Source organism: Marmota flaviventris, chromosome 4 (genome assembly GCF_047511675.1).
Source record: "Marmota flaviventris isolate mMarFla1 chromosome 4, mMarFla1.hap1, whole genome shotgun sequence".
Taxonomy (NCBI): Eukaryota; Metazoa; Chordata; class Mammalia; order Rodentia; family Sciuridae; genus Marmota; species Marmota flaviventris.
Window position 1 is genome coordinate 137,185,787 of NC_092501.1, and position 13,035 is coordinate 137,198,821.

Genomic DNA, 13,035 nt, shown 5'->3' on the forward strand with positions numbered 1-13,035 from the left:
ATAGGAACTTGTCCTTTAAGACCTAGTTCACAAGTCTCTACTCAATAAAGCCTTGCCAGATTCCTCCAAAGTTAATCCCTACAACATGAATGTCCCCAAAGCATTTTGTTAATATCTCTGCAATATTACTTTATACTACTTTATTCTTCTATTTCCTATGCTGAACTTTAAGTTATTTGAAGGCAAGGATTACAAAATTCTTTTTAAATAGCCAGGGAGAGTCTTGTCTATGGCAAAAGAATACAGGTTATTCGGTAAATTATTTATCTATCACTCTAGTATTCTGATATTGCTCAAGTAAAAAAAAGCTTGTTTCTATATTAAAATTATAATTAATCAGAACCCCAAGTAAGATGAAGCAAAGTAGAACTATAGTCACCAAAAAAAAAAAAGGATACTGGAATGAGTTGGGTCAGGAAATCTAGATATTAATTTCTAGTCTGTGAAAAACTGTAGAATCTTAGCCTGTCTCGTTTTTAATTTCCTCACCCATGCAAATAATAAGAGTATGACTATTCACCAGATCTGGGGGACATCATGACTCCTTACCCATTTCAAATATTTAGAAAACTTTCTTCTAAACATGAACCATGCATACATACACCTATATATCTCTATCATTCCTCTACCCCCAAATAACAAACTGAAATGCTAAAGTAAGCAGCAAACAGAAATTAGAAAAATCAACATAACCTGGAAAAAAAAGATCTGAACCCAAGCAAGATATGACCAAAACAAACTTACTCCATCAAAGGTGAAAAATATACACAGGAAAAAGTTCACTAAGCACCACAAAATGCCAGGTACTATATTAAGTACTCATGATATCAAGGTGAATAAAATAATATTCTTATCCTCAATAGATTCAGTGTCTCTAGGGTAATGTGAAAAATAAACAATTAAGATGTACAAAATGTATGGGAAAGCAAAGGAAAGGAGGAACAATTTGGAGGGGAATATTAGGGAAGATTCTCTTAAATTGAGGTTAAGATCTAGGTCTCGAAATGAACAGGAACTTTTTAGACAAAAGATCAAAGATTATAACTGAAGAAGTGTAGTAATTATTTAGCAGGTAACACTCAATACACTACAACAAAATAAACAGTTTTGCATTAACTCCTAAATAACTCTTGAATACTTAAATTCAAGAATTATAAAAGGGTGATCAAGTTATAAAGAATTAGTACAAATTAAGTTAAATATTTCTATAACATTTTTAAGAAAGTTAAATATTTCTATAACATTTTTTAACAAAATATGTATATGTTTAGAAATGAAAACACTTCTCTTCTAAGACAGCACACTTCAGTTACCTTGGAAAGACAATGATTTTATTGTTCACTGAAGATTTTATATCACAGGTCAAGAGGCTTAAATGATAGGAATAGGAAAGACAGTGGAGTGAATCTGACATAACTTTCCTGTGTACACATATGAATACACCACAGTGAATCTCAACATCATGTACACCCACAAGAATGGGTTCCTAATTAGAATAAGACAATCCATGCTTGTATAAATAAATCAAAGTAGATTCTATTGTCATGTATAACTAAAAATAACAAAGAAAAAAGAATATTTGCAAAAAAAAAGAGGATGCTTGAATGAGATGATGTATGTCATATGCTTAACACAGTGCCTAACATAAGAATTTAATGACTCAAAGTTGCTATTACACTACATCAGCACCATCATCAAAAGTAATGGTATGTTTTACTTATTTTTTAAAGACTTATTTTTTTAAATTCGACACAATATCTTAATTTTTTTATTTATTTTTATGTGGTGTTGAGTCAAGTACTCTACCACTGAGCTATAACCCCAGCCTCTATAATTGTATATATTTTTTAGAGGGGGGGGGATTTTTTAATATATTTTTTTAAGGTTTCGGTGGACACAACATCTTTATTTTTTTTATTTTTATATGGTGCTGAGGATCGAACCCAGTGCCCCGCACATGCCAGGCGATCGCGCTACTGCTTGAGCCACATCCCCAGCCCAATATAATGGTATATTTTAAATAGCAACACACATAGAAATGGAAGATCTGACTCTGAGTGTCTCCTCCACAACTAAACAGCATTGCACATTAGACAAGCCCCTTAACCTCAACCATACTTAAAGCAAATACCCATTTACTTCAAAGGAGTTGGCAGAGGGTATTCAAAACATAAAAGATAAATCCAAGCCCAATATATAAATGCCAATTCTCTTCCAGATTTGAAAAAATCTTAAGTAACAGTAGAGTTACTTATATCTCACCTTTAATCTCACCTTTAAATCAACTGCAGGTTATTTCTCTCAGTAGATGTAAGTATTTACTAAAGGGAGATATATCTAAACACTTATACTCCCATAAAATTTTATACTAATTAATATTTGCTCTAATTTAATAAACTGAAAGAAATCACAATTATTGGAAATTATATTACCCAGACCTCCTATTGTTTGTTTTATTCAAGCACATATATATGTGATGTTTCACAAAATTACCTCTACCATAGAACAAGAAAATCACCCAAATCTATTTTATGTAATACATTAATGCATAAGTTAAAATATTAATTTGTGTAATGTTATCATATCCTAAATACTATATCATTTATGTAATATTGTAATATAATCAGAATATATATTCTGATTCAACATTTTCCTCACTAAATTGTATAAATTTCAAAGCCAGTTACCATGTATAATATTGTATAGTCAATTATTTCCCCAAATCTCAAAAGCTCACAGTATAGTTCTTGCTCGGTCACTTCTGTACAAATCCATCCAACTGTCATGCATTCATTTTTATTTCATCTGAACAGCTTGTCCTAAGTCCTACACAGGAAACACTCCCAACTACAGAATCAACTCACTGAGGCTGGCTGGTTCCTCCCTTTCCAATGTCATCTCTTCACACAACACTGCATTTAGGATAGTATCTAAGTAACTATGTTTTATTTAATAATGGGAAAGAACCCTAGCTTTGAAAACTGAAAGTTATGAGTCACAGTTCTGCTAGTCAGTACCTGCATAGTCTTGTCTACTTCCTCACATTCCCTATAGCCAGCCTTAGTTTCTGAATCCAGCTGTAATGAAGGAATGGTATCTATAAAATGGGGTTATTCTGTGATTAGATATGCAGCTCAATTTCAGAAGTGCATGGTAAATACTTAACAGCCATTAAAATATAGTCTAACATTATTTTCTAGTAAGATTTCAGTCATTGTAAAAGTTTTTACCGTAGCTCTCATCTAACTTACACGTGGTACATATTAAAATAAGCAGAAGGAAAAAACGTGAATAAACTGCTGAAAAAAAAACATATAGTCTAATATTATTTTCTAACACAAACTGATTATGAAATAGTGTTTGATCTTCTAACTTGCCCTCAGGGTTGTTACCCAAGTAGTCTTCTAAATATTTAAGCAAATACTCCCAGATGGAGGAATTATTTGCTTAGAATCACCATTCAGGTCCTAATACATCTATATGTGAGATTCACCCACGTCAGGGAAGGAGGAGATGCAGCAGATTCCAGGCAAAGGAACTCTTGTTACCTTACACCTATCCCTTTCCTAGTTTTCCACACTCCTCACCCAAAGAAGGAAATAACGAAAACTACCATAGGCACTGCTAAAGACTATAAGGGATTCAGAACAGATCTTCTATGCTTCCCAGAACATCATGACAGGTGAGTATCTGAGATGCACTCCCTAACAGGTTCACCAGGCTCAGATACTCTAAACTAACACAGGACACCCCATAATTTAGTTAGATTACTAATTTTTTCGATGATTAGATGATTCTCAGGACTAAGAATAAAAATAACAATAGTAAGTACTAAATAAAGTTAGCTATATACTAAGTACTTCACACCTATTCATTCAATCTGTAGCATCAACTCACAAGATAGATGTCTCCATTTTATAAGTAGGATAACTGAGGCACAGAAATTTTAATGGCTGTATTCTATTCCGTAACACGATGCAAAACAATTTATTTAACTTTTCACTCTTGTTGAACATATAAGTTGTTGTCAGTTATTTTCATCATAAAACTACACTTAACTCTCATACCTATCCACAGGTAATTTTTCCTTAGCCTCAAGAACTAAAGATTAGTGAGAGGACTTCTTCAAAGTTCTTGATACATTCTGCTAAACTGCTGAACAGAATAACTAACATTTTACATGCCCAACAACAGCATTTATGATTATTTTAGCATTCCCCACCTAACAATGTAACGATGATTATTTCCTTTTAATCACTTCTTTTTCATGCTATTATCTTATGTTCTTATTTAGTGAAGGTAAATATCTAAAATTAACCATATATATATATATATATATATATAGAGAGAGAGAGAGAGAGAGAGAGATACACACACACATATATACATACACACATATATGTTTCTTCTTTCTTGAAAGAAAGAAGTCCTTTGACAAGTTAATTTTTTATGATGTGTCCTATACACTAAATATCTATGGGTTTTTTTTGTAATTTTTGAGTTAGAGTATTAGAAATCTTTAAGGTACAATGAATAGGAACAGGATTCAAACTGGCTTAAATAAAATAGGAATTCAGTCTGAAGATAGACTGGAGGGGTTCCAAAGATGCCCTCAACAATCCGTCCCTTGGTTCTAGGTGCCTCTCAAGCAGATGCTGCCTCCATCATGGCAGACTGCCAGTCAACTCTTGACTTACATACTAACATTTTGTAACAACCCCAGTGAAAGCACCTTTTTCTTTCTCCAGAAGAATGAAATAAGTTATCAAGCTGTCTAAAAAGTATAGCTAAATTTTATAACCATTATCTGTTACTGATGAGCAAAGGGTAAATTTCTGTGTCTGACCAAGGAAAGTCTCAAAGTATACAAATGAATAGAGAAGGAATGACCCCTCAGACATGTCTCAGAAAAACTAGAATTGTTAACAGCAGAAAGAATGAATGCTAGAAAGTCTAACAATTAATATCTGAAACATCTAACCTTGGGATGCCATTCAACTCATACATCCATTTCGTTCCATATATATAATTTTTAAATACTCATATTTAATAATGTTACCATCTTAGCCACAACAGAAAATAGTACTCACCATCTCACCATGGGATGGGGGGGAAAATTACAATGTCAAGTTATTGTAACCAGCTACAAGTTTGAAATTTCTGTATTATGAACATAATTCTTAATCACATACAAATGTACATTCTCCTTGGTGGTACTTCATACTAATATATAGCAAGAAAATAAATTTAACTATCCCTCTTAAAACTAACATACAGTGATACGAGAAAAACACAAATTATGACAATAATAATCACTCCCACTTAGAAGAGTGGAGAAGGTAAATCAAACTATGGTCACTAATTCAAAGCACTAATTCTGGTAAATGGAGTTATATGGTAAGCCAATTCTGGAAGCATTCAATCCTACTAAAGATGAGCTCACTTTTGCATTATCCTCCATGGCCACAAATTTCATTTTCAGAGGCTACAGTGTTTTAACAGCATACTTTCTCTTAATGAAGCCTCAAGAAGTCAGAATTCTCTTTACCAGGTTTGAAGTTTCTTCTGGAAGTACAGCTTCCCTAAAACCTTAGTAAGCTTTTGCTGAATCTACTTCAGTGAGTTGAATTAGCAACAGAAACAAGAGTTCTTGTTGAAATACAGTATATCAATTTGGGTTTCAACTTGTAAGTTTCAGTCTCTCAGCAACAGGCCTCTCCCAGTACTTTTAAATCTCAGCTTGATGATCTTCTTTGAAGCAATGTGAAACAAGAAGCTGGTTGAGGAGGCAAACTAGCATATCTCGTGGTCCCTAGTTTAGAGCTCTTTACAATTAGATTGTTACTTTGATCTGGGGACTGAGAGAGAGAAGTGCTTAGGAGAAGCTTATAAAACAGAACTTTACCAAATTTAAATATTTCCTCCTTGACAGGGGGTTAAAAAAAATGGATTTTCCAACCTGCAAATCTTTCTCTTTTTTGGGGGGGGGGAGGGGTTTCCAGAGATTGAACCTAGGTGCCTGACCACTGAGCAACATCCCCAGGCCCTTTTTTATATTTTTATTTAGAGACAGGGTCTCACTAAGTTGCTTAAGCCCTCGCTAAGCTGCTGAGGGTGGCTTTGAACTTGCTATCCTCCTGCCTCAGCCTCGGGAGTCACAGGCATTACAGAAGTAAGCCACCACACTAGCCATCCTATAAGCCTCTTGATATACTGATTGTCTTCTATTTGGATAGGCAGCTATAGGCAGAAAGGGCCTCTCTTACTTGAAAGACTACATTTTCCTTACTCTGCTTTCAGGCATGCCAGCTTGAACCAAAAGTTAATTGTTCTCTTCTATAAGACACTATCAAAGATTTCAACATTACTAAAATTCCATCCCAAGTGGTGGTTTCATGAGCAAATATAACGTAGCTGACATTTTAAAAAGTTGCTCTATATTTCTGAAAATGAACTCTGAGGGAATAGCAAAGTTCTCAATACCTTGGACTCCATTTCAGCATTTAAGCTGTTTCTTATAATGTCTAATTTCTAGATACTAACTCTATGCTAGTGGCGATTCTTTCCATTTACAAGTCACAACAACCCAACTTCAAATAATTTAAAACTAGCTAACAACAATTACACACACACACACACACACACACACACATATAAATACATAAATGTGTGTGTGTACTGGGGACTGAACTCAGGGGGACACTCAGCCACTGATCCACATCACCAGTCCTATTTCATATTTTATTTAAAGACAGGATCTCACTGAATTACCTCGTTTTTGCTAAAGCTGGCTTCGAACTTACCATCCTCCTGCCTCAGCCTCTGGAGCCACTGGGATTACAGGGGTGTGCCACCATGCCCGGCACAATAATTTTTTTATTTATTTATTTATTTATTTATTTATTTATTTATTTTAGTGCAGAGGATGGAACCCAGGGCCTTGTCCATGCAAGGCAAGCACTCTACCAACTGAGTTATATCCCCAGTCCTTGCCCAAATTGTAAGGCAGGCACTACAACCACAGACTGAGTCTGGATGTTGTTCAGTATCCCCAACAGGTGGAGTTCCAGCACAAGTCCTGGATTGACTCTGGGGCACCTTTGGTTAAATGTTAATCCCTAAACCAATCACTGATTTTGGTCACCACTGAAAGTAGAGTCAACCCACCTCACACAGCTGAATTAAGATGTTGTGTCCGCCGAGAACTAAAAAATAAATATTAAAAAAAAATTTTTTAAATAAAAAAAAAAAAAAAAAAAGAACAGGCGATGAGGTACCATTACAAAAAAGGAGAATGTAGGCTAGACTGACAAAAACAAGAGATGTTAATGCTCTGGTAATATGACAAGCTGACAATGATTTTTTTTTTTTTGTTTTGTTTGTTTTAATTTCTAGTCAATATATTATAAATATTTTAATAACATGCTTTTTGTTACATGCATCTATTTGATCATACGTATGAGTTTAATAAAAAGTTTTTATCAAAATTTTACTTATTCACAGATGTCAATTAAAAATAATATTTACATATGAAGTAATACCTACATAGATATGTATATCAGATAACACATACATATTCAACACATACTTAGTTTGGGGGCTAAATAATACATTAAATTTACATGAGTCTAATTTATTTTAGAATCCAGATCACAGACCCTACTCTTAAACACAATTTTCAAAAACTGGTCCTAATTACTACTGCCCTGCATACTCAAAATGCATTGAACTTACTTACTCAAGGGTCAGAAATACAAAAAATATATAAAAGATCAGCTTTTGCCCTCATGGAATTCACAGGCTAGAATGAGAAAGGAACAAAAATAACTGTAATAATAGAGAGTGATGTGTAATACAAAAGAGAAGACTGATACTGCATGAAGTATCAGAATTGCAGGCATAAAATGAAAAACATTTGGGACTGATGCATAAAAATATTTTAAGTAAACAGTAAAAATGCAGATGATTGAATATAATACATCTATACTAGTATACAAAATGGGGCTGGGTCTGCTAGACGCTGTGAATTTTTTTATACCACTTGGGAAAATATAGCAAAAGAAGAGAGAACCTTGAACTACTTTTAATTATTAGCATAGTCTATACCAAAATCTGACAATATTTACTTAACATTAATATAATTTAATCACAAACGGGCTTTAGAATATTTTCTGCTTCAGTGTCATCATATGATTAAGTTAATATTTCTGTGAAAAATCTCCAAACTTTTTATATTTAAACTTCCAATACTTATGTATTTAATTTTCCATACTCAATAGCAAGAATAAATGTAAAAGTTAATATGAAAAGCAAATTAAAATGCAGGAAATTCTTTTAATATAAATAAATGTGGTTTCATAATTATCAAGGACTGCCATGAGTCTACCTAAAATTCAACTATATATTTTTAAAATAAATTCAAATGCAAAACATACCTTTTTGTGAAATTCTAAATATCATCAAAATAAAATGATTCTGAGTATCAAGGTACAAATGAAACCACTCTAAGGAAGAAGAGTTACTGTCACATCAAGTACAAAACATAACTTAAAATTTCCCTTTTGATAAAATACCATGATCCAGATGCCAAGAGTAAAGGAACTTAATAGGCCACAAAATCAAAGCATCTTGTTATGCTTTCAATATAGTAAACAGCATGACACTTTAAATGCCAAAAATAATATTAAAGGAAATACCATTTCTACAAATAAATACATAATGATATACCCACAGTAATTCATGAAAAAAATCTAAAAATTCATGAAAATCTCAATAATTCAGTAATTCATGAAAAAACTACAAGTCTATGGTTAAATTCCATAATTATAGAATTAAATGAAATTCTATAATTATAAAACTATATTGCATAAGATGACTATTCAAAATACCCTACTGTGAATTCTTTCATTAAGTAAATATTAGTCCTCTATTTAATCTTTTCTTTAAAATCTCATTCATATTAGAATCTGTGATAAAAACAAACTTGCACATTATAAACAAAGATAACACATGCTATTACATAGCATTACTTCAAGGAGAAACCGTATATAAACATATGTCAAGTATGTTTACAAAGGGAGCAATAGATTTAAGTAGTGTGCCTACTTTACAATAACCAACAAGAAAAATCTCTTTAATACAGTTTAACTCTCTTATAAAACCACATGTAATAATTCCTCCTGAAGTCAAAGTGTGTCAATAATTAGTTCTTTCACTGGTAAAACTACAATGAAAAATCCTTGACAATGTACTCTTATTGTAACATTACTTACAAACTAATTTGCTCATATTCCTAATACTCTCCATCACATAGATTAATGTTTTAAGTCCACTATCCTACCATTATACAAAATATATGTATCTACAATGAAATCATTCATTTTATTTCTCATTACATTTGTGATTCTTCACCAAACTCCCATAATCCACTTGAGTAGTAACAAATGGATATCTACCTTTGGCAAACAAAAACAGAAAAATTCCAACCACCACTGTGTTTAAGTCCTATATTTTACTACATAGTTAAACTTTACAAAACTTTTAACCTTGGGGGCAAGGCAAGTGTAAAATATTACCCAAAAATAAACAGTTGTACTCTCATATTTCTCATACTATATAGGAAGAATGGATAGGAAAAAAGAAACATATTTTGACAAAGGTGACTATGACAAGAATATTGTTTAAAGTAAAAAAAAAATGTTTTGAAGTTTAGTTTCCTTTATTTCTTTACTGTCACAAAGAGCAGTGTAATTTTCTTTAACATTTAAATTAAGAATAAAAATTTTTGAAACTCACTTCATAAATAGGGACTTCCAATCATTAACAAGCCACTTAGTACCCTAAATAAATTTTATCAACTGTATTACTTATGAAATAAATAGTTAAGTTTTGATAATTATTTTTTAAATGTCCCTGATTTCCAAGTTTTTTTTTTTTTTTTTTTTGAGAGTCAGCTTAAATTTTCACATGACATTTACAACAATGTTTTGGAACAATAAATTTCTAAACCTACCATTCAAGAAATATTATACTTCACATGACTAATTCATATTCTATAATCAATATAATTAACAATAATAAGGAACTCCTTTTGTTATTTAATCTTTGTCCCAAAAGTTTCCATTTAAAAGTTATTGCATTCTTTAAATATACAAAGAAAATTTAAACCTAACTTTTGTTATTCCAAAAATCAATGAGTTACAGGTCTTAAGTGGATTGGGGAATATATCATTTCAGTATTACCATATTTCTAAGGACTCTAGGTTTAATGATAACTTAATCTCTAAAATAATGTTTACATAATTCATAGATTGTTATTGCACTGAAGAGTTAAATTTCTTTTTACCTCAAGAGAAATATTTCACTTCTTTTCATAGTCTACTATGTATCTAAAGAACCCCATCTGTTAAATACCCATCTAGCAGATCTAGCATGCATGGCTACTGCTGCAGAGTCCCAACTGGTTACACATTCAAATCAGTGTCCAGTTTATGAAAGCTCTACTGCCTCTTATCAGATTAAAATGTACTAAGTAAGAATACAAATACTATTATCACATCATCTAAAGTAAAAATATTGGTTAGACAAAAACTGGGGGGGGGGGACTTAAAATGTTTCTTTAAATAAACAGATAACCAGCTAACATACTACCATATTTTTGAAACTTCATCTCTTTTAAAAAGAAAAAAAAAAAAAGTACTGACCCCCTATTTGCACTTATTTAAACTGAAAATCCCAAGAAAACCAATTAGTTATTTTGAAAAGAACTGGTTATATCAATGGGAGGACATTCTCCCAAACTTACACTGACTTTTTATGGTGATTTATCTGAAGGGTACACAAAAGTGGAAAGATGATTTCTATTTAAACAACAATAAATGTAACAAAGACAGATAATTGCCTATCTTTGACTTCATACACTAGCCAAAAAAAAAAAAAAAACAGCTTCAACTTTTCTGTGAATTTAACAGGTTCATAAACCACAGACGTTATCTAATCCATGTCTCAGGGCACCACTGCCATAGCTGCAGCTTTCTTTCAGTTTTCCAGTACATCAAATAAAAATAACTGCTTGGCCGAAAAATCATAGTGCATGGCTGTTATAGAATCCCCTGGCAAACATATTTTTGTGTTCCTGTGACTCCACACCAAATACAACATTCAACTGATTGCTTCTGATTTACACCTTGCCTGCCAAAACCCAACCTTACAGTATGTCAAAGACTAGATATTGCAGGGAAAACTATTTTAAAAGCTTTGCTGCAGCAAAAACTGCATTTACAAAGCACTGAAAATGAACTCTTAATTATGCTCTATTTATGATTCTCCTCTCCTTATATCTTTCTCTTTCTTCCTCTGTCATCTTGAAGGCTTCTTAGCCTCTTCTGTACATAGCGCAAAACATTAAGTCATACACAGTTCTGCAGTAACTCTTTCTTATCATGAAAGAAACCAAAACCTGCGTTAACATCTTTCCTTTAGTCTTTATCCACATGCCACGCTCCTAAAGGCAACCATAGAAACCAACCTGTATGATTTGGTGCCCTCACATTTTAAAGCTTATGTGCACACACACAATATACTAAGAGATCAGCATATTGAGGGCAATGTTACAAAAAAAGGGAAGACTGCCTAAGAGATGGGGGTGGGGTGGATACTGCTACAACATACTACATCATTGCCTTGGAATATATTTAAAGACAGATGCAAAACTGCATCATTTTTCTCCTCCCTCGAAAACATCACACCCCAGCTGCTCAAGTTGGAGCTAATGCGCTTCTCACATTTCAGTAGCACTGGGGAATTTAGGCTCCAGGGGCAAGGCTGTCATCCTCAGAGAGCGACACCACGGGCAATTAGAGTGAGGGAGAAAGAACCCCAGAGAACCAGAGGCCTCCTCACACCCTAACTAAACTCTAAAGTCGACCCAAAACCTTCCCAGCAAGGGATGGTTTTTACTCATAGTCACGAGAAGTGATAAGAAGCGGTGTTAAGTTGGGCACTGCGCTCAGGTGGCAGGAGAGGACCAAAAGAGAGGAGGGAGGTGGCGTGGCTTTGGCAGCACGCAGGCAGGTCACCCGCTGGGCAATACCGGCTGAACGAGCTTTGCTCCCAGGGACGCGCTGCGTGTATGACCTGGGGTGGGGGGTGGGGGCCAGAGACGCTGGGGAGCGAGGATATGGGGGCTGGGGAGCAGAGCGAGAGCAGCATTTTCCCTTACCAGGTTGAGCACCGTCTCCACGATGTCCCTGTTGCTGACCTCTCCGACCTGTATGAGTCCAATCAACACTGCGAATTTCATCCGGATGTTGCGGATCGGCACCGAGGGGTTAATCATCCCCGCGGGGAGCACCACCGAGCCGGAGCCGGACGCCCCTCTCAGCTCCCCCATCCCGCTGCCCGCGAGGCCGCCACCGCCGCTGCCCCCGCCGCCTCCGCCTCCGGCCCCGACGGCGATGAGCCCCACGGGCTGGGGCTCGAGCCCCGGGCCCGGGCCCGGCTTCTCGCTCGCCATTGGGCCCCCTCCTGGGGAGAAGAGCAGAGAAGCGGCGCTGCCTCCGCCGGTACCGTTATACCTGCCTCGGCCCCCGCCCCCCGGCCGTCGCCTCGGAGCCCCAGCATCCACCAGCGCCGCGGCGCCGGGCCCGCTCCCCGCCCGTGCTTCAGCCCGGCCCGCTCCGGCGCCCTCCCCAGCAGAGGCGGTGAGGGATTCTCAACCTGATTCCCGGTGGTGGCGGCGCCGCTAAAACCGCTGCCCGGTGAGCGGCAGTGCCCGCCCAGCAGCTGTGCCGCTGCCGCCGCCGCTGCCTGCTCTCTCTCCCCCTCCCGGTCCGTCCGGCCCGGCCCGCCCCCCGCGGAGATGCTGCCGCCGCTCCAAACAGCCCTGGGGCGTCAGCAGCTGGTCTCGGCGCTGGCCGGTGCTGAAGCTCAGGCTGTGGCCGACGTTATTGACGCTGCTGCTGCCGCTGCTACGAGCGCCACTGTTGTTGTGAAGCCCCGACGCCGCCGCTCACTCCGCCATGTTGCCGCCCCCTG

General features: G+C 36.0%; 1 protein-coding gene across 4 annotated transcripts in view; it reads right to left on the reverse strand.

The window, feature by feature from the left end:
• The window catches only part of Nbea (neurobeachin), a 639,704-nt gene extending 627,190 nt beyond the window's left edge, over positions 1 to 12,514 (reverse strand). For all 4 annotated transcript variants that reach the window (XM_071611544.1, XM_071611543.1, XM_071611542.1 and 1 more), the window contains exon 1: positions 12,221 to 12,514. In XM_071611544.1, the coding sequence (XP_071467645.1) occupies positions 12,221 to 12,514 (294 nt within the window). The remainder of the gene's footprint in view (positions 1 to 12,220) is intronic.
• Between the last annotated feature and the right edge of the window lie 521 nt (positions 12,515 to 13,035).